The sequence below is a fragment of the Osmerus mordax genome, chromosome 18 (genome assembly GCF_038355195.1).
Source record: "Osmerus mordax isolate fOsmMor3 chromosome 18, fOsmMor3.pri, whole genome shotgun sequence".
NCBI classification, from domain to species: domain Eukaryota; kingdom Metazoa; phylum Chordata; class Actinopteri; order Osmeriformes; family Osmeridae; genus Osmerus; species Osmerus mordax.
This window is the reverse complement of record NC_090067.1, coordinates 9,005,074-9,026,728: the sequence shown is the minus strand read 5'-3', so window position 1 is coordinate 9,026,728 and position 21,655 is coordinate 9,005,074. Positions and strand designations below refer to the sequence as shown.

The following is a 21,655-nucleotide window of genomic DNA, read 5'->3' as shown; positions in this document are numbered from 1 at the left end:
CACCAGGCTGTCTACACCAGGCTGTCTACACCAGGCAGTCTACACCAGGCAGTCTACACCAGGCTGTCTACACCAGCCTGTCTACACCAGGCTGTCTACACCAGGCTGTCTACACCAGGCTGTCTACACCAGCCTGCCTACACCAGGCTGTCTACACCAGGCTGCCTACACCAGGCTGTCTACACCAGGCTGTCTACACCAGGCTGTCTACACCAGCCTGTCTACACCAGGCAGTCTACACCAGGCTGTCTACACCAGGCTGTCTACACCAGGCCGTCTACACCAGGCCGTCTACACCAGGCCGTCTACACCAGGCCGTCTACACCAGCCTGCCTACACCAGGCTGTCTACACCAGGCCCGTCTACACCAGCCTGCCTACACCAGGCTGTCTACACCAGGCAGTCTACACCAGGGCTGTCTACACCAGGCTGTCTACACCAGGCTGTCTACACCAGGCCGTCTACACCAGGCCGTCTACACCAGGCTGTCTACACCAGGCTGTCTACACCAGGCTGTCTACACCAGCCTGTCTACACCAGGCAGTCTACACCAGCCTGTCTACACCAGGCTGTCTACACCAGGCAGTCTACACCAGGCTGTCTACACCAGGCTGTCTACACCAGCCTGCCTACACCAGGCTGGTCTACACCAGGCTGTCTACACCAGGCTGTCTACACCAGGCTGTCTACACCAGGCAGTCTACACCAGGCTGTCTACACCAGGCTGTCTACACCAGGCTGTCTACACCCAGGCTGTTTACACCAGGCTGGAGAAGAAGCAGAGAAGAAGCCCTACAGGATGAGCCGTCCCACCAGTCCTCCCCCCCGGTCTCTGCTCTTGCTCTCTTCCAGGATGGAAGGTCTCTACAGCTCGCCCTCCATTGCCCCACCTGCCTGTTTCCTTCCTCTCACTCTCACCTCTCTCAACTATGTGATGGTAAAATGGTACATTTCAATCTTTCTTCCTTTCTTTCTCTCTCTTCATGCCATTTGAGATGTTGCGTAGACCGCCTCCATGTCATTTTGAGCAAAATAGGCAGTCAGTTGACCAGCCATCCCACCAGCCAGCCAGTCTGTTATCTAGCCAATCAACCAGCCAGCCAGCCAGTCTCCAAGAATCATCTTAGAGCACTCTTCTAATCAGGGTGCATTGCCTCAGACAGTAAGATCCACTGTGGCCAACCCCTTTTTAGGACAGCCAAGACTCTTCATTATGCAACAAAGGGATGGGTAACTCTCCAGCCCTCACAGAAAACCCATGAAGCCACACCACACTGCTACACAGCACCATTGTGTGGGCGCATGAGCCTTTGTCTTCGCTGTTGTGTTTGTGCGCGCGTGTTGTGTTTGTGCGTGTTGTGTTTGGGCGTGTTGTGTTTGTGCGTGTTGTGTTTGTGCGTGTTGTGTTTGTGCGTGTTGTGTTCCAGTGCGTGCCTGCGTCTCCTTTTGCGTCACACAGCACCTATTGTTCCGTATCTCTCCTCTTCTCCCCTCCCTCTCTCTCTCTTTCTCTTTCTCTCTCTCTTTCCCTTCTCTCTCTCAGTCACTCTGTTTCTCTCTCTCTCTCCCTCTCTCTCCACAACGCTGTGAGTGAGGTTGGAGGCGAGAGTGAAGGGGATCCAAGGATGTCTTGTTGAGGGGGACAGGGAGATGGTGGGTTCCTGGGCTTGTCGGGGAGGAGTGGAGGGGGCCAGGGGGGGAGAGACGGCGGGGAGAGAGGGGGGAGGTGAGGTGGGACCGCCTGAGCAGACTCCTCGGAGCCGGACGCTCAGCTCCGATTATAGTGGCGGGGGACCGCAACGAGACGTTGCCTCGGCAACCCCGGCAACCCCAGCAGCTCTGCCCGTAAATCACGTCGCCAGGGTCCTTAGTGGCGCCCTGTGTGTCCCATCACATTGTCCCCTGTGCCTGTGGTCAGGACACACATGTACTCAGGCATCAGGTCAGTCGGGTTAGTATGGCGTGCTCCTACATACTCACCTCCATCTGGGGGTGACCTGCCTCCAACCTTCTAGACAGGTTGAAGACATGTTAGATCCCAAGAGTTTTTTGGGAGTAATGCATTTTAAGCATTTTTTCGAAGTCTTGTGGTTGTTCTCCTGGGTGTCTGGAACATTCTCAAGCCTCCCTCAGCTTGAGATCTGAACCCCGTTGAAGTGCTTGAGATGCAGCCTGTCTCCGCCCAGTGCCCATCCTCACCCCCGGCCCACCTTGCCGGGTTTCGGAGTCAGTGTCCCGTCTGGCTCCGGTGTCCTGCGCCCTCTCTCGCCGCCCTGTGCCACCCCTGTGGCATCTGCCAGCCTTGCCAGACTCTCCCAGACTCCTCCCTCCTTCGCTCTCTTTCCCTCTCTCGTTAGCATGCGGGTGGCCGCTCTCTTTCGCCGCGCGCAAGGTCACGGGAGACGGAAGGTCGCCAAAGTGCACCGGAGTGGGACAGAGTGAGCCGGGGAGGGAGAGATGCGCTATTAGCATTCACAGCTCCCCGAGCATCCCTAAATATTTCAGCACCTCCAGCTGCTTGATGTTGGAGCAAATCACCAGAGAGTCTCGCCCGCATGCCTCTCCGCATTGCCTCCCCCCCCCCCCCCCTCTGTGTGCCCGCCTCCTCCCCCCCTGTCTACCCCCCCCCCCCCCCCACCCCCACCCCCTCTGCGTGCCCGCCCCCCTCCCCCCTGTCTACCCTCCGCCCCCCCCCCCTCTCCGGAGCGCCGGCTCATCCAGGCCTGATCACTAATTCATGTGTTTATTTATTATTTCATCGTCTCCGTCTGAACCCGAGAGCAGACGTCTCGTTGTGAGAGGAGTCATTAATTCATTAAAGCGCTTCTCTTGCCTAAACCTCTTCCTCCTTTTCTGATTCGGTCTGTATCCCTCTGTCTCTCTGTCCTCTCTGTCTCTCTGTCTCTCTGTCTCTCTGTATCTCTGTCTGTCCTCTCTCTCTATATCTATCTATCTATATATATATATATATATCATCTTTCATTTATTTATTTATCTATGTATGTCTGTCTGTCTAGCTATCAACCGTCTCTCTCGTTCTCTCTTTTTTGATCTTTCTCTCCTTCTGTCTGCCTTCCTCTTTTCCCGCTCTCCTTTCTCTCTTTCTTTCTTTCTTTCTTTCTTTCTTTCTTTCTTTCTTTCTTTCTTTCTTTCTCTCTCTCTCTCTCTCTCCTCTCTCTCTCTCATCTCTCTCTCTCTCTCCTCTCTCTCTCTCCCTCTCTCTCTCTCTCTCTCTCTCTCTCTCTCTCTTTCTCTCTCTCTCACTCATCTTGACTCTCTCTCACTCTCTCTCTCCCCCTTCACTCTCTTTCACTGCCCATCCCATACTCTGTCTCCCTCTCCAATCATATCTCCCAATTTCTCAACCCCACCTTCCCTTCCTCCAAGTGTCCCTAGAGCTCACAAAGGTTGAGGGATAGATTCTCAATGGGAAGGAAAAAATAGAGAGTGGAGCTGGTGTCAGGAGATCCAGTCAGTCCGACCAAGCATCCTACCTTATCTTTTGAACCGTGATCGATACGATCCCTGGAACCTTGGAGAAACTCGGAGGAGAAAATACAATATGCACCACCTTTCCCTCTAGCCCGAATCAAATCAAATCAACATTTATTTGTATAGCCCTATTTACACGCAAGCATGTCACAGAGGGCTTCACACACGAGTGCCCCCCGTCGCCCCACCCCTCACTCTACCTCTCACTCTACCTCTCTCTCTCAAATGTCTTCTCATTCTCTACCGATTCCTCCTCTCCCTGCCAAACCTGCGGTGAACTCTGGGTGGGAGGTGGTTGAGTGAGGTGGAGTGGGCATGGGGGAGAGTGGGGAGGTTGGGTTTAAGAGGGAGGGGGTGGTGACAGGAAGGGCTCCTCTGTCAGAGGAGACATTTACAACCAGGGTCGCCTGAGTTTACCAGGAACATAACAGGCATTCAAGCATTCCGACGCTAAAAGAGAAGGTCCGAAATGTGTTTTTTACTATCAGAGACAGCAGCGAGGCAAGATTGCAAATTGTTTTCTGACATTCAGAAAGTGTGTCTGGGTTTTGAAGAGTCATATCCAGCTAGATATAGTTTTGCCACCACTTTCTTACAGAGTGAAAGTTTCAAAGTGAAAAAAACATTTTGTCGTTCCGGTTGTTTTGTATGAACAGCTAACCATACCACTTGGAGAGGAAGAACATACACATGATTAGAGCTTAGAAAACCTGCAACCCGCAATTATAGTAAACATAACCTTTTTTTCCATTCCTGTGTGTTTCCCTGTGTGTGAATGTATAGGTATACTGTAGGTGCTCATGCATGGGCAGTTCTAGGCACAGGCAACCTAGGCGAAGTCTAGGTCATTTTGTGTTTCTGTGTCCATGTGTGTGTATTGTTTTGTGCATGTATGTGAGAACCATAGTGAATGTGTACATGTGTGTGTGTTTGGGTTAGTACACGCACATTTGTGTTTGTAAGTGTGTATACATGGGAGAACCCTAGAGAGTGTGTACGTGTGTGTGTACAGTACAGTGTGTATACATATGTGTGTTGATGTGTATATGTCTGTTTGTGTGTGTGTGAATGTGTGTGGGGTGGAGTGTGTGTACACACGTGTGTGTGTGTGTGAATGTGTGTACATGTGTGTGTGTGTGTTGCTGTGCGATCCTCAGGGAGAGGCCCTTAGGTTCTGGCTGCTCCCTGCTCTGGAGGTTATGTATGAGAGCAAGCCCTCCTAGGTTCTGGCGGGCCTGTCTGGGTTATTAATGACAGCGATAGACCGGACCTCACACACTCCATCACACTGTGCCTTACACACTGCATGCTCATCTAGCACTCTGACACCTGGCACCCTCGCCACCAACCTGGGCCCCGCAGAGATGGAGGGAGGGGAAGGAGGGATGGGGGAGGCAGAGAGGAGGGAGAGGAAGGAGGGATGGGATGGAGTCGAGGAAGGATTGGAGGCCTCAGGGAGGAAAGGGGGTACATGGGAGGAAGGAAGGATTGAGGGACTAGGATAGCAGGAAGGAAAGAAGGAAGGAAGGAATGAAGGAAGACAGGAAGAAGAGAGAAGTATAAGAAAGAGGGAATGAATCCCACGGATTGGGAGGGATGAGTCTAACGAGGAGGTAGAGATTGGCTATCAGCAGAAAGGAGAAAAGAGTAATAGAGAGAAAGAAAGAGCTGGCGGAGGGGGAAACAAATGATGGGAGGGAGAGAAATGAACGGAAGACAGAATGAAAAGAGAACGGAGAATGGAGTGGAGGACAATCCTCATATTTCATCCCCTCATCTATGAGTCGGTGTGCTGGATCTCCGAAAATCAGACCTGATGTTGTCTCAAGGAGGCTCAGACAGCTTACAGCTCAGGAAATGATGGGAGGAGGATGCGCAGGGATAGAAGAAAGCGGAGAGAGAGACAGTGACAGAGGGAGAGGGAGAAGGAGAAGGAGGAAGAGAGAGGGAGAGAGAGGGAGGCAGATAGGGTGTCAGGCAAAAACAGCAACACAAAAGGACAAAAGACTGATGGCAAAAGAGTGAACCTTCGGGAGAGAGTGGGAGGGTGAAGGAGAGCCGTCCGGTCGCACGGACAGACTGACGCGAGGACGGAGCTGTTCTAAGACGTCCTCAGAGCTGGATGTGTGTGTCCTTCACCCCCCTCCCACAGGACTCCCATCAGTACGCCATCTCCCCTCCTTCTCTCTCCTCCTCCCTCCCTCCCTCTTTCTCTCTCTCTCTCTCTCTCCACCCCCTCTCTCATTAAAACTGTGCGCCTCAGCTTCTAATTAAATCCCACTTGAAAGTCTTAAAAGTCAGGCTCAGATTGATTCAATTTGCATTTCTGAACAGGGAACATTGCCTAAAAGGATTAATAAATTGGTTGAAAATGCCTCTTTTTGCAATGTGCTGTTGTTGCTTGTAAGACAACACCAGTCAGAAACTACACTGCCTCCTTCGTTTCTTTCTTCCTTTCTGTGGTCCTTTCATTCAGGCACTTAAACACTCACACACACACACACACACATACGCACATGCACATGTGAATACACACATACATACGCACACACAAGCATGAATGTACATACACAAACACATAGGCTGGCACACACACACACACACACACCACACATCTGCTCTGTGGCTCCACCCTTTAGTCATCAATGGAATTCAGACTGTTCAAAAACGTTGTGTCCTTAAAAGAAGAGAGCACAAACACACACACACACAAACACACACACACACACACACACACACAAACAGGCACACAATCACACTCACAGGAAAAACACACACAGGCATGCACAGGCACACACACCCCACACACACATACTTGTTGGCAGACATCCAAATTTCAGCTGAACGTGATGGAGGTACAAGGCAAAAAAGGGAGGGAGAAAAAGAAAGAGACAGGGAGAGAAAGAGCGAGGAAGAGGGGGGAGAGGGAGAGACAGACAGACAGACCGACAGACAGTGGGAGAAATAGAGAAGAAGAGGGAAGGAGAAAGAGAGAGGAAGAGAGAGAAAGATGCCCAAATGAGGCGTATGGGGGATTATAGAGCAAAGGAAGATTGGCATGAAGAACCTCAGTGAAGCTGACTTGCTGTTGATGACTCACTCCGGGTGATAATATGTGAGGTGCAGCGGTACTGGAGGAGAGGAGCGGCCACGGGTCACTGCCTCTCTCTCTGTTTCTCTCTCTCTTTCTCTCTCTCCTTGTCTCTCTCTCTTTCTCTCTCTCCTTGTCTCTTTCTCTTTCTCTCTCCTTGTCTCTCTCTCTCTTTCTCTCTCTCCTTGTCTCTCTCTCTCTTTCTCTCTCTCCTTGTCTCTCTCTCTTTCTCTCTCTCCTTGTCTCTCTCTCTCTTTCTCTCTCTCCTTGTCTCTCTTTCTCTCTCTCTTTCTCACTATCTAGGGTTTGGGGACATAGCTAACAAGCTAGCACTGCCCCTGTCCACTGTGAGTCCATATCAGTATAATTATGCAGGATACATTGTCTATTCATGGATATCCCATTAAATGAGAAAGCGGTTATCTGTGTCTGAGCATTTGTGCTGTCCAGCTTTAGCTGCCCATCTGAACCCCAAGTAGAAAGCAGAGTCTGCGGTCAAGGATATGGCTGTGGTCCGGCGAATGCTCGTCTAATTAAACATCTATTAAGCAAAACAATACCACCACAAAGGATCTTTGTGCTTCTAATTATTCAGCACATGGCTGTCATTAAAGTTTACTTACATGCTAAGCAGGTGCACTTATGGGTGTGTGGTTAGGGGGGCCATGAGAGGAGGGTCACTGATGAGGCATGTCGGTGTGGGCTGACCCCTAGTTCAGGACATCCAGAGCTTCATGTGTCTAAGTACTTCACTCAAGAAGTCTGGTGCAGCTGTTTGCTTGGAGCAACACTGACCTTCGGTGGTCATTCAGTGTATTGCATTTGAACCACTGTAAGGTAAGTACATCACTGAGTGTGCATTCCATCATTTAGACAATGGATAGTCTAGAAAAGATGACACCCTGAAGCTAACATTTTTCTTTTGAATTTCTAAATAATTTGTCGCTTCTGATTCCGTTTGAGGTGTCATAATGTAGCGCAATGTCACAATTAGCTGATGTGAGAAAACAGTCCAAGGTTTACTGGCAAAGCTTGAGGAAGAAGCCCGAGGGTTTCAGCAGGGAGGACCAACACTGCTCATGTAAGGTCACCGGTCACTAATGCTACCTCCAAGACTAGCTTTATCTTCACCCTATCACAGCGCTGTGCAGGGGTTGACACAGATGAAATGCGTCATTGTCATCCATTTGTTAGTGACGCTCCCCTGCCCAGCCTGAAAGCTTTGACAGATCTCTGTTTTGATCAATCTTGACTCTGTGATTAATCAAGGGTCCTTATATTCATCTATCAAGTCAGCTTGCCAACTCCCTCTGGTTCTTCCCAGAGTCTCTGTGCTGTCAAAGGCATAATGTGTCTAACAGAAAAGAAGATTCAGCTGTTGCTGTCAAACATTACATCTCAAATTTTTACCCCCCCCCCCAGGTCTGGGTGCCTCCTCCTTACTCCCCAGCCCACTAGCCCCCCAACCTGGACCCAGAATGACCCATCGTCGGCCAAAAGGTCAGAGGTTGAAAGGGAGGAACGTGGACTGGGACGATGACATCACAAGTGGGATTGAGCAGGTCGGGACCTCCTCTCGCCCCCCTCCTCCCAGCAGCCCTGGTGGGGGCCAGTGGGAGGACCCCAGGACGGTGATGGAGGACCAGGAGGAGCGTGAGCCGGGGCATGACGCTGGCCCCGACCCTGGTGGGGGTGGCAGGTCAGGTGGGGGCAGAGGGGCCGCTGGGGGCTCAGAGCGGGGGAGACATGTGGAGCGAGGCGGGGCTATCCCTTCAGGAACTCAGCCACAGCCCAGCCATGCACGGCCTCCGAGAGGAAGGCTGGCCCAGAACAGGACCGGCAAACAGGGCAAGCATGCACAGGTAGGAATGTGGAGAAAGGGGAGAGGGTTGGGAAAAACCAAAACAGTAGGTAGTAAGGTGGAGTAAAGAAAGTGAAGAAGATGATAAAGAGGATAGTGATTGTATTCCCCCCGCCCCACCGTGCCCTCCCACAGGCCTCTGACCTCAGAACGTTCCCCCTTGACACCCACCCTCCGGGCGTGTCGGGCACCCAGTCGGAGAGCGCCATCAGCGGCCAGGAGATCACTGGCGGCGAGTGCCTCTTCTACGGGGCCAACGTGGGAACTGAGAACCGCAACGTGGAGTTCAAGAGAGGAGGAGGTGAGAGGAGAACCGGGGGGGAGCGTCCAGGCGACACAACGGGGATCACGCAACACAATATGACAAATGACAAACGCAAACCCCCGAAACAAAACCCTGCTCTCCAGGGGAGTACCTGCGCTCCTCGTTCCGCGGCCACCTGCGCCGCTACGCCTGCGCCTTCCTCAACAGCGGCGGCGGCAGCCTGCTGGCGGGCGTGGACGATGACGGCGTGGTGCGGGGCCTCCACTGTGACCACCGTCAGGAGGACCGGGCCAGGCTCCTGGCGGACTCCGTCCTCAAGGGCTTCCACCCCCCGCTGCTGCCCCACAGCTACAGCCTGGACTTCCTGCCCGTGGTGCGGCCCGGCCCGGAGGGCCGCGACCTCAAGGTGCTGCGACTGACCCTGCGGCCCCCGCCGGCCCCTGCCCTGATGGGGCTGTACCAGACAGACCTGGGGGAGGTGTTCCTCCGGAGGGATGGCAGCGTGGAGGGCCCGCTGTCGGCCAGTGCCATCCAGGAGTGGGCCAGACAGGTAGGACTGACCTAGAACAGTTCTGCCTACTGCATCCAACCTCTCCTAACCCAAACCCCATTGTACACACGCTTCACTAACCCAAACCCTTATTGTATATAAGCTTTGCTTACTAAGCCTAATCCTTCTGTGGACAACCTTTACAAAACGTAACCCTAACTGTTTTGTTCACAACCTTTAACTAAACCTGTCCAACTTGGAAGGAACAAAAATACATTCTTCAATTTCATTCGTTCATATGACAATAAACTCACTAACCAACTCGCTTGTCCAATACAGGACATAGAACGCTTCCTGAATCTAAACCTACTGAGGATTTGAGACACTTGTGAAGCTTATCTTACTTCCCGGTGCTTTGTGAGGTGTAGCAGGTTACAACATTCAGCAGGTCACTGTAGTGAGGTTCAGTGACCTGTCTCTCCCGTTCTCTAGCAGGCTCTTCTGAGTGTCTCTTGTGTTCCAGAGGTGGAGTGTGGAGCTGAGTCGTCTGCAGCAGCATGTGGAGGTGTTGCTGTCAGAGCAGAGGCTGCTGCTGCTGGAGACACGACAACAGAGGCAGATCATAGCCGACCTGCACAGCTCTCCAACACAGGCACAGGCCCAGCCGTGGCCACTTGTCGTTCCAGACCTCCGGAGAGATGGATCGGGGAAGGCGAGATCCTCGAACCGGGTGGTCTCCAGCGTTTGCAGGTTGATGTGATTGGTCATTTCAGCCAATTATCTAAACATGTCCCTGTCTCCAGAGTCGCAAGTTGTTGTGATTGGTTGGTTTAACCAATCTACCAATCATTTGACTATGGGATCCTCACTGTAGTAAAGTAGAGACATCAAAGACATCTTGTTGGCTCTTTTTTTATCATCCTCTCTTCTGTCAACACATCCGTTTTGTGTGGGTGTCATCAAGTTTGAATCAGAAATAAACACATTTCAAACCATTTCCTTGTGTAAGTGAAGCATTGCACTGCTTTGGAAATTGCATTGTGGCAGTACAGACAGCAGGTGGCAGTAGAGATCTACTGTTTCACCTTTCTTTCCCTCCTTCCTGCACAGTTAGACTGAGTGAAGGCAATGCCCACTCAATGGTGATTAAGGGTTCCGAGGATGAGTCACAAGGAGGGGGTGGGAGGAGGGGGAGAATGGAGAGAATGGAGGGAAGAGTTGAAGGGGGGCGGAGAGAGAGAAAGAGTGAGAGGATGAAAATGAGACAGAGGTGGAGAGAGAGAGAAAGAGAGAGAGACCGAAAAATTGGGAGAGAAAAAGAGCTAGTGAGGGGGTGAAGGGGAGGCAGAGAGAAGGGACAGAGAGAGAGAGACTCAGACAGAGAATGAAAGAGAGTGTGTGTTGGGGAGGGCTGGGGGCGGTTGCTTACATTACCTCCAGGTGTCCTCTCACGTTGCTAGGAGTCTGACACAGTCCTGCTGTCTGTCCCTCCATAAATCTGCCCAATGTTCTAAATGGCTGTTACCCTGGCCTCTGTGTTTCCCTGCCACAACCCCCCCCCCCCCCCCCCCTTTCCACTAGCCCCTAACCCTAGAACCAGCACCATAACCAAATCACCCCAAAAGGGTTCTACATTTGATTAAAAGCCTCTTCGTGTTTTGTGTGTTTTGTGTATCTGTTCATGTACACAGCTCACTATCTGTTTCACCGTGCGGTCTGCAGTTTCATGTCAGTTTCCTGTTCCTCTCTTCCTCATGACCTGCTGGAAACATCTGCCGCGCTCTCTCCCTCTTCTGCTTCTCCCGCTCACATTCGTTTATTTGTGCGGGTTGACTGCATCCAAGCGTCAGCATGCACACAGCAGCTGAGAGTGTGTCGTTCAGAGAGGCTGTGTGTGGGTGGCTCACTGTACTTCTCACTGGGTGTAGACTCTGCTCGAGTCTCGGTCCTACAGACCCAGGAGTGTGTCACATGTGTTGTTTTGTTTTCTTTCCTCTTGTCATATCGTCATAAAGAGGTTGTGCTCCCTAGCCTTGATAAGTCAAGATATTTAGAGGCGGTAATCATCCGTGCTACGTGTCTGAGTGCACATGCATTGTCTGTGGTGTGGACTCGTTGGGTGTAGGACATGCTGGGTGTGCCTTAGTGTGTGTGTTTGTGCATGTTTTACTATTTGTGTACACTGTATCCACATCCTGAACTAGAGTAACTATGTTCTATGACATCTGTTTTTGGTATACATGGCTGGTGTACATGAAGGTGTGTGTCTGTGTGCATGCCTTTGTGTGTGTGTGTGTGTGTGTGTTACATTTACATTACATTACATTTACATTTAGTCATTTAGCAGACGCTCTTATCCAGAGCGACTTACAGTAAGTACAGGGACATTCCCCCGAGGCAAGTAGGGTGAAGTGCGTTGCCCAAGGACACAACGTCAGTTGGCATGACCGGGAATCGAACTGGAAACCTTCGGATTACTAGCCCGATTCCCTCACCGCTCAGCCACCTGACTCCCTGTGTGTGTGTGTGTACGCATGTCTGCACTAGAGACCGAACTACACGGTGACACGCAAAAAATGGTGAAACATGAAAAGCTCAGTGAGGTTGTTCTCCCACACCAGAGAAGTGGATTTACATACCTGAGTCAGCATGCGCGTTTGCACCACAGAACGACTGCTCAGAAATTCCCTTCTTCCATTGGCTGGGAGTGACTCATGCTGAAGCTGCGAGGGCTGTGTGCACTACCTGCAGTCTGTTCTGCTGTATGATGGTATGTGGTGTGTGGGTGAGAGCTGTTGGTTGTGTCTCATGGGAGTCCTAGAAATGTGTAGTATGTGTGTGTGAGTGTGTGTTTGTGTGTGTGTGTGGAGGAGAGGGGGGCGGGGGGTATCGCCAGCTAAATCATAACATATTCTCTGGAGTGTCTCTATACTGAACCCATTACAGAACATCCTTCCATTATTTTGTTCCTTTCAACCATAGTTACAGATATATACGTTTTTAGAGACGTAGTTTAATAGTAGTGCATTATAAGAAAATAATTCACCCACCCCCATGCTTGCCAAGACCAACACAAAGTATTTACAAATGGTTATTCTGACACAGAGATTTCCCTCAAAAATTGAGAGAATTCATACCAAATGATTCAGTTAGATGTGTTGACGTAGACTGTGTGATGCTGCCCTTGTTCATCAGCTTTAGTGGCACTCGGCAGAGAGAGATGGTTGTGACTGCAGCCCTCCAATCAGAATCTTAATGACGGGGTGACCTTGAAGAGGCCCAGAGAGACAATGTATTTTTAGACTGCCGTTCTCTCGGGGATGCTCTTTCCACTGCGCCTCTACTTGGCTCCTCGGGTCCTGTGTGCCGTGTTGCTGGTCCTGTAGGGAGGGCCGCTTTCGAACAATAGCACTCGCAAGACAATGAGGCCCTCTCACCAGGGGAAAGATTGACTGCAACACATCACTTAGCTGCCCCTTCTCCCTCCCTCCCTCCCCCGCCCCCCACCTCCGCCTCTGCCCCTCTCTCACTCTTCCTGACAAAACACTTTCATGCCTACCCGATTAAAGTGTTGGATCCCTACTCAAGCCAAGAAGAGAGAGAGAGAGAGAGAGAGAGAGAGAGAGAGGCAGCACTGAGATTCTCGCTGAGAAGGGTTCTGAGGGGGAAACTCTAACTTTGCTTCTTGTTAGCTATTTGTTAGAAAAGGTCTGGCCTTGTCCTTCAAGAGGCTCGGCCAATGAGCTGTGAAAAAAAACATAACAAGGGCGATACATCACTTCTGGCGACTCCGCCTATCTGTCTTCAGACAAGGCAAGTGACACATAGCATCGCTGTCTCATCCCGGACAAAAGACTGTGAATAATTCCCCTATGACTGATGATGTTTTCACACCACAAACTCTGTTTCCAAGGTTTGGTGGGGATATTGGAGAGAAAACATGTGTATGACAGGAACTACTATATATTGCCACACAGACTAGGTCTGGTTTCCCAGAATCAGAACGCCGTCCCTCCCACAAGTTACTCTCTCCTTGTGAAATCAGGAGGGTTTTGGATTACGGTTTCACTGAGGTCGGTCCCGTGATTTTGAATCAGATGGGAACTGTTTCGTACGGCCGTAAATGACCTGACTGGAGGATCAGAGGGTCCTCAGTAAGGGATGAGGACAGTCAGTGAGACAGAGACAGAGATAGATGGACAGACAAAACAGACAAAGACATAGACAGAGGGAACAGAAAGTGTGGGAGAGACTAGCGGTGGGGGGGGGGGGTGGAGGGGGGGGGGGGGCTTGGCCAGAGAGGACACAGTGTACTGTAGGAGTCAGAGGTGTTGTCGGGAAAGAGGGATAAGAGAGGAGGCAGAGGTGGGTACGAGGATGAAGAACTGCCTGCTGACGCATTTCGGAACTTGAGTTAAGGGGCTGTGACGTTTGGACAGCCATGCAAATAGTGGAAAATGAGGAGATGGCCTGAGTCCAAACTCTGCTGTGCAGTGACCCAGAGTGACTCCTGGCAGGAGAAAAGACAGAAGAAAAGAGAGGGAGAGCTAAGAGAGCAAGAGTTAAGGAACATTGGACTTTTTTGGTTTTGGCAAGAGAGTTTACTTAATGTTTCACAAGGACGCGGGCAGTCAGGGTCTCATTTGGACATTTGCTGCTTTGATATGAAACCCACCACCTGCAATGTGACCTTCACAACAGGACTTTGAAGGCCTCTGGCAGATATAAAGGCATAGCCATAGTAAGAGCCATTCATTAACACCAACCCCACTGCCCTGGGCACCTGGATCACCATAATAGCCCTTCTTCCTTATAGCATACAGGGATAATATGTTGTTGGTATTTGCATAGGTTAATAAGCTGGTCAAATATGATTACTGGGGACCCTCAGGCTTAGCTTTGCTCCTCATTTACATCATGAGGATATACTGCAGCTCTGACCCTGGCCACTGTCAGTACTGAATGTTATCGATGGGTTAGCATGTCGCTACTCTGAGGATAACCCAAAGCCATATTAACAGAGTTAACGCCGGTGGCATAATCCGTCATCTCGACCCAGGCCAGTAGTTCAGATGATTGTCACCTACAAGCGTCTCTCTCAGTCACCAAGAAGACCCCATATCAAGTTGATCTCTTTTATTCCAACAAGGAACTACAAGGAATCCCTGACGTGCATAATCACGTTTTGTGGTGGAAATGCTTTTGTCTTCCACAGCATTGGGCTTCCTTGGAATCAGAGTTCCTGATGCAGCATCAGAACAAGGAAACATCGAAGATTCAGGCAGCTAACCAGACAGATGTGGTAAGTCACCGGGCCATCGGAGGAAAGAGAGAGAGTTTGGGGAGGGAGCCAAACGACAGGGGGTGTTTCTCAGACAGGGAGAGGTTTCTTTCAGAGGGAAACAGACACAGTGCGGCCTACCTTCGCAGACGTCACCGCACCCTCAGGGTGTCATGGGATGGCTTGGGTTACTGAGGCGCTTTAAAGCTGTCAACACGTGCTGGTTGTAAAGTCATGTCGCTGATTACACAGGTGCTCAGAAAGGGTGTGGATCTGAAGACAGGTCCCTTGGCCTCGCCTCAGCATTGTATACTCATGATGTACTCTGAGTATTTGTGCTTGTTCAAAACACATTTGATTTGAGGGAGTGTTCACCACAAACTCTGAGTTACACAACAAAACATTGCTAACGTATATCATTTGTCGCTCTCATGGAACACACTACACCTACATTTTAGTCATTTTTTTGTCATTTAGCAGATGCTCTTATCCAGAGCGAATTACAGAAAGTACAGGGACATTCTCCCCGAGGCAAGTAGGGTGAAGTGCCTTGCCCAAGGACAAACTGTCATTTCGCACGGCCGGGAATCGAACCAACAACCTTCTGAACCTACATGCAAAGCTATGGCCATTAAAATGATTCTATCTTATAGATACTATAGATTCTATCTTGTCTAAAAAAGGTTATGTCTGGTTATAAGGTTTACTAAGCAGGAGTATCCTACAGGGAATATGGTTCTATGGAGTGTCTATAGACTTTAGATTAATTTCACAAGTTTAGCTATTCAATGGGCTAATGGCTCCAGGTGAGGAGTTAGGATGAGATTAGCATACAGTCTGCCCAAGTCCAGCCAGAGGATTATCGCCATGACTACACCTGGCCTGCTGGCGTTGTTTGCAAATGTCTTTCAATCGTTGCCTACTCTCCCAGGAACAGTCCCATGAGGCAACCCTGCACAAGCCAGAACTTGCAGTTTGTTTGGGTGTTGCAGCTTATTTGATTGCAAGTCTCTTTACATAAACACTGTCTTTAATAGCATACTTTTATGTCTTTCATAAACAAGTATTGCTAAAGCACAAGCACATCCCAAGGAGAATTGGTGGCCCACAAACACACACACACACACTTTGACCCAAGCGACTCATATGCAGGACAAGACACACAAACCCTTGCATCTCTACCTGGGCAACCTGGTTATTATTGCAGTGTCATGAAGCCCATAAAGATAGCTGCTAAAGATAGCTGCTTAAGATAGCTGCTAAGCCCTCCTATGATATCAGCAGTTAAGTGACGTCTCCATGTGTCAGGGCAGAGGTGATGTGGCAGCCATAGATGCCCTGGCCCTCCTATAGTGAGCTAGCCAGGCCCAATCAGATCGTCTGTGTATGGTGTGGTGTGTGTGGTGTGTGTGTGTGCACCTGCCTAGGAGATGTAACAAACAGACTGTCTGTTTAAATGTGGCAGGGACAGACCAACTGACTGTGATGCCAGTAACCTCCTGGACAGAGTAAACAGGGCTTAGGCAAAGTAGAATCCCTGGACGTTCGTCAGACAGGGTTTAAGGCACAGCTCCAGGGTACTGGGTTAGGGTTGAGGTTAGGACTACAGTTACACAATGGTATATATGGTGAGGCCTATACCTGAACTAGATCCCGCCACTGCTCAGTGTTTTATTCTGTTTGTCTATGTAGCTGTTTGTCTTTCCAACACATCAGACAATCTAAACAAGTAACTAATCCAACAAACACAGTCCGTTCAAACAGACTCAGCACTCTGAACCAGTTCTTTAAATAAATATTTTATTGTCGTTGAAAATAAATACATTTTCTTAAAATAGAATCAATAACATTACAAAAGCTTTTTGGAGGGGAGGTGGGGGAGGGCAGGAAATGGGATAACCCAAATGAAGTTGTGTAATTTTGGAACAAGAAGTACAATCTCACGTTTATCTACCATCTTAAGACAGGATCCCAGCGAGCCAGCAGCTGTACATTCTCTGTGGCTCTGGCCAGTGGAGGATTCCCCATGCAGTCTACTTGGTTTTAAAGCTTCAGGTCGCCCCAGCGCCCCAACCCCTGGTACTATGTATTCATATCTACACACTCACTTGTAAAAATGTATGATATAATCTCTTGTCAACACATCAACATCAGCCATATAGAACATTTACATCCGACAATGTTTTTTTCGTTTTTTTTCTTCTGCAAAGTACCTTATATGCATCTAGGTCAACTTTACCTCTATTCTACAGTACAGTACAGATACGATACACAAGAAGGCTGTGGTTTCTGAGAGCTGGAAGCCACCATCTCACTCGAGGCCCGAGCCCTTCCTCAATGTACGACTTTTGTGAAGTTTGGAGCGTGATAGACATCAGGCAGGAGTCAGGAGTAACAGACGAGGGAGGAGACCTGTGATGCTGGCGTTCTGTCTACCACTCCCACAAATACAGCCCATCGGTGGTGATAAGATCTCAGCAATAGCAGTTTCTGACCCAGGTCAACTATGTGGAGGAATTACTTTGTATTTTAAAAGTTGTCTCACAATTGGCACACATATAACTGATACATTGCGCTGGGTGTGATAAATCAAGTTCACAACAAGCGTTTGACAGTATTTTGGAAATGGTAATTGATCTGGTAGTGGGCAGGTCTTTGAGGAAGGAAGTGTGGCAGTGGAGCAGATGAACAGGATGTACCAACTAGCTAACCTCCCACAGTCTGATCCCTCTAGAAGACCCATAAATAGCAGGACAACCGCAATGACAAGCAGCAGCAGAACAGAAGTGGTCACACTCTACTCGGCCAGCAAAATAGAAACTCTGCCCCTAAAAAAAAATCTAATTACGCTCAGTGTGGAGGAACCCTCCACCCCCACCCACCACAGAACATGTCCGTTCTATAATTATTAAGTCATGGGGGGTGGAGGGGTGAAAGCTGACCTCAATTAAGACAAGAGTGTGTGAAAGTGTAATTTGAATCTAATCAGTGGAAAACCAGCAGAGTAAGCTAATCTATGGCAAAAAACACCTTGCATGGCTGCCGACCGCGCTGTGTTGTAATCAGTGCTACAGGTGGAGAGAGCCGGCCTTAAAGAATGATTGAACACGCCGCTACCAGCAAAGATCTGCAGAGGCCAATCAGTTTAAGCTGAGAGTCAGCACATTGGTTAATGTTAGAGTCAGAGAATGTAGCTAGCCGATTTAAATGCCTGGCTTGAACTGTACACAAACATTCATCCTGCAAACACAGCCAAAACTGACATTATTCTGCTACCCGGACTGTGTTGACACTTATGCTCTTGAGAGTCCAACGTTAGGTCTCTGACTGCTCCGTATTCACTTCTCCTCTCGCTCATTTCAATTTTCTTGGGGGTTTTGTGCCACAGACATTTAAATAGGCCACTTTTGTAGTTTCTGGCATATCCTTCCAATAGATAAAAAAAAACAAACAACCTCACAATTAATCTAGTATTAATGGAATCTTCCTCTATTCACAACAAGCATCCAAGATGTTTGGCTGTAGAAGTGCTTGAACAACCAACATGGGGATGACATTCTAAAGAGGAATGCTTTGTTCAACCTAGCCTTGCAGCAGACATGCTACTATGTTTGTGCAACACTATATTACTGGGTATTCGATCACAATTCATTCAGTAGCTAAAAACAGAGGCTTGAAGCGAAAATGTACAGTAGGATTCAATTAACTGAATGCTGAAAACATCTATTTATCTGAGGGCATATGAGTGTAAATCAACAGTGTAACACACATTTCTTAACTGATAATTTGACCTACCCCATCACCCCCATTTTCTCTGAGGCTCTTGAATGAAATGTTAAAGATCTCAAGGTATTGAGGAATCCATGGGTACCAGTACTGAAGAACCAGCCTTCAATAAAAACGTGCCCACTTCATTCAGGTGTCCCTTGTGTTAAGTCACCTGTTTTGGGACCTTAACCTCCATTAACAGATACATTTTCATTCAAATTGATCAATTCAATTTGTGAGATATCCACTACTATATGGTGAGATAAATAAATAAACTTCTCAATGTTGTAGAATATGGTAGTCCCAGGCATGGCAGGAGTGTCTTTCCGTGGTCCTACGTGGCTCTTTAGCCATCCTGTTTGTTAGTTTACAATCATGGCCCAGCCTTGGCACTCAGTGCACAGGTGCCAAGCCAGATGCCAGGAGGACACAGACAAACCAAGCACCCACAGTGCCTCACGCTGGCCGGCTGACCACTGACCTCACCAGCACAGGTGGGATGCAAAGAAAGCTTCTCTCATCTTTATCCGTCAATACAATTCAATCGTTAACACACAGGTAGGCCAGCGTGTAAGCCTACTTTACACGGTCACATATGCAGACACAGATACACTGACACAGAACAGAGAGATTGTCTCTTTCTTGCTGTGCCACTCTGGCTAGTCAGTCCAAGTTGGCCAGTCTTTCTTTGGGTGCCCTGACAGACCCAAACCAAACCGATACTCCTCTCCCGGCCACGTCTCTCAACAGCTCACGGTGCTCGGTTGCTGTTTGCACACAAAGTCTGAAATGAAGTCAAACTCGTTTTGTCCCAGGAAGAGCTCAGGGAGTTCCTGCACTCTGTCCAGCCCCAGCTCCAGCACCAGCGAGGTCAGCACCTCCTCGTCAATCAGGTCCATGTCCATGCCGTTCAGGCCCAGCGAGGGCCCTCCCATGTGCTGCATGCTCGCCAACTGGGCCGGCCCCACCCGGTACTGGGCACCGTTGGGCAGGTGGTGGCCGTTGCCAGGCCCGAGCGGGTGTCCGTGGTACTGGGTGTTGAGTTTCTGCAGGTGCATGCTGGCCATGAGCTGCTGGGAGGTGAGGCCTCCAGGAAGGTACTGCTGGGGGGGGAGCTGGTTCTGCTGCTGGGGGTGCATGTGGTGCTGCTGCTGCTGCTGCTGCTGGGGCTGGGGGGGCTGCTGGTGGCTGTACATCATCCCGCTAGACATCATCTGATGGTGGTGGTTAGCCATCGGAGACCCGTTCACCTGGCCGTTCATCCCCGCCACCAGGCCCGGCCGCTGTCTCATGGCCGCCTCCATGTTGCTTTGCGGCGCCCGGCCATAGTGCATGACTTGGCCGTTGGGCAGACTGCGAAGGCCGGGCTGGACTGCGTGCTGCTGCTGTGGGACGTTCATTCCCATCCTGAAGCCGTGCAGACTGCCGCTTGCTGAGCCGTGGGTCATGGGCATCATCATGTGGTCGGCCATGGTTGTTTTGTCACCCTGCAGAGGAAATGCAAGGTTGGTTAGTGAATCAAGTCGTTAGTCAATGACATGGTTAGTTTGTCAATAAAACAGTGCAAGGTCAACCTGTGGGGACAGTTTTTATAAGTGGGATCACAAGGCGGATTTACAACTATGAATCTTTAGTGTCTTTAGATATCCACCAGCAGCAATTCTATTAAAATATTCATAAACACCCTATTTCGTCAAATATCAAAGGCATTACTGAAATTTGGCCGACGTTCAGGCACTTTGACCATCATGACCAGAGGACGACGTGAAGCATTATACATGTCCGCAGCCTTTATGTTGCACAGTGTAAAAGAAACCATAGCTTCACAAATAAGAACGCATCGGAGCGCTTTTTGAATATCAATCGCTGTGTATTTAAAAAGAACAAACAGTATTAAAGAAAGACATCTTGCGCTAACAGATTGATAGCGCCCTTAACCACATTACACTTATATTCTGAAGTCTACATGGTAAATGCAATGGTAATGTAATCGTGTGAAATGTGATTGATAACATGACAAAGGGAAGGATACAGTTTTTACAAAAATGCTATATCTTAATTCACGAGATACATCTGTTTGTCTTTTCCGTTTTACAAGTCAAGATGGCAAACATTAAACCCCACTTTTAAATAACGCGCAATTACGCAAGGTTATAAATTAATGACATTCTTATTTCTAGGGCATTTGCCTTCAGATTCACCATCATCCTTTTCCCCTTTCAATGTTACATTTTCAAGTCTAAGATAAATCTACAATATTCAAGCTGTCTGATATAAAACAAAGAATTTCGGGTTCTTTCTTATCTTTTCCCAAAAGATGAACTACAATGCCCCTGGCTCTGATGTTTCAGTCTGGGGCTCTTTGTGTTTTATCAATAAAGCAGACAGAAATACTCCTCGTGACTATCCCTTACACTGAGACATATTTCCTTGTAACAAACCCAACCATTATAAACAATCGATCCCTATCCAAATGTTTGGTGTTTCGAGAATTCCCTGTGTTTAACGGCACATACACCAACGCTAAACAACAGTTAACATTTGTCTGGATTTCCTTGTTGCAAAATTATTACACAAGAACTAAATATATATTATAGCCCCGTAATCTAGGGATTTACATAGTAGCTAGATTTCAGTGAGAGCAAAATACTTTATATGGTAAAAAGGCAAATCCGGTTTAAGTACATTCGGTCTGGCTATGTGCAACGTTAACATGTTTAGTTGGTAGTTCTACCCTGCGCCTGAACTGACAAATTGCGAAGAAATAAAAACGATAGACAACCTGCTCTGAGCGACGGGACATTTTCGGCAATACTATTTTTCCAAGACAGCAACACATACCCGAAATTGTGCTTATTCAGAAGTTGTGTAAGTTTCTCCTCAGCAATTGGATCTCTGGTTGAGTTCCAACGGAGACGCTCTAAATACATGTATTCCAGCAAATGTGTGCGAGCTCTGCCTCGGTAGTCACCGGAGTTTGTTTTCTGGGTCAACTCAGGGATTATATACATCTAGCTACAAACCAGTGGCGACGGAGAGAGGTGGAGCTAGCGTCCTCTCCCTATTCTTTGTTGCGATTGGTTCTCCTTTGCAATCACTGTGCAAAGAAAATTCAGCGGGCCTCCTCTTCCACCTCCACAGCCTCAAGCCGACTTGACGCATTGTACACAGTTCTGTGAACATCTTAATCATGGTTATGAAGTAATGGTTACTCATGAACTCGTAGCTTGGTGGTAAATAAATCGGGTGTGGTGGAGTTAGTACTAATACTAGTCACCAGGCATGATGAAGCTGTGTTTAAAATACTTTAGCGTACTATAAACTATTTCATGATAATGAATCAGATTTGAATGATCAGGTGGTAGGCAAGTTTTGTGGCTACACACTTTAATAGATAAATACCCTTA

The 21,655-nt window shown here is 48.9% G+C and overlaps 2 protein-coding genes across 2 annotated transcripts; one reads left to right on the top strand and one right to left on the bottom strand.

Annotated features, from left to right (window-relative positions):
* The first annotated feature begins 8,061 nt into the window (after window positions 1-8,061).
* Window positions 8,062-14,488, top strand: LOC136962501 (schlafen-like protein 1). Its single transcript, XM_067256290.1, has 6 exons — window positions 8,062-8,445; window positions 8,580-8,745; window positions 8,853-9,259; window positions 9,723-9,814; window positions 10,660-10,679; window positions 14,415-14,488. The coding sequence occupies exons 1-6, from the start codon at window positions 8,062-8,064 to the stop codon at window positions 14,486-14,488; spliced, it is 1,143 nt and encodes a 380-aa protein (XP_067112391.1).
* Window positions 14,489-18,849: 4,361 nt separating this feature from the next.
* On the bottom strand, window positions 18,850-21,219 carry cited4a (Cbp/p300-interacting transactivator, with Glu/Asp-rich carboxy-terminal domain, 4a). The gene is made up of 2 exons (XM_067256288.1): window positions 21,090-21,219; window positions 18,850-19,735 (listed from the first exon to the last, which is right to left on the bottom strand). The coding sequence occupies exon 2, from the start codon at window positions 19,718-19,720 to the stop codon at window positions 18,992-18,994; it is 729 nt and encodes a 242-aa protein (XP_067112389.1). The 5' UTR covers window positions 19,721-19,735; window positions 21,090-21,219; the 3' UTR covers window positions 18,850-18,991.
* Window positions 21,220-21,655: the final 436 nt, after the last annotated feature.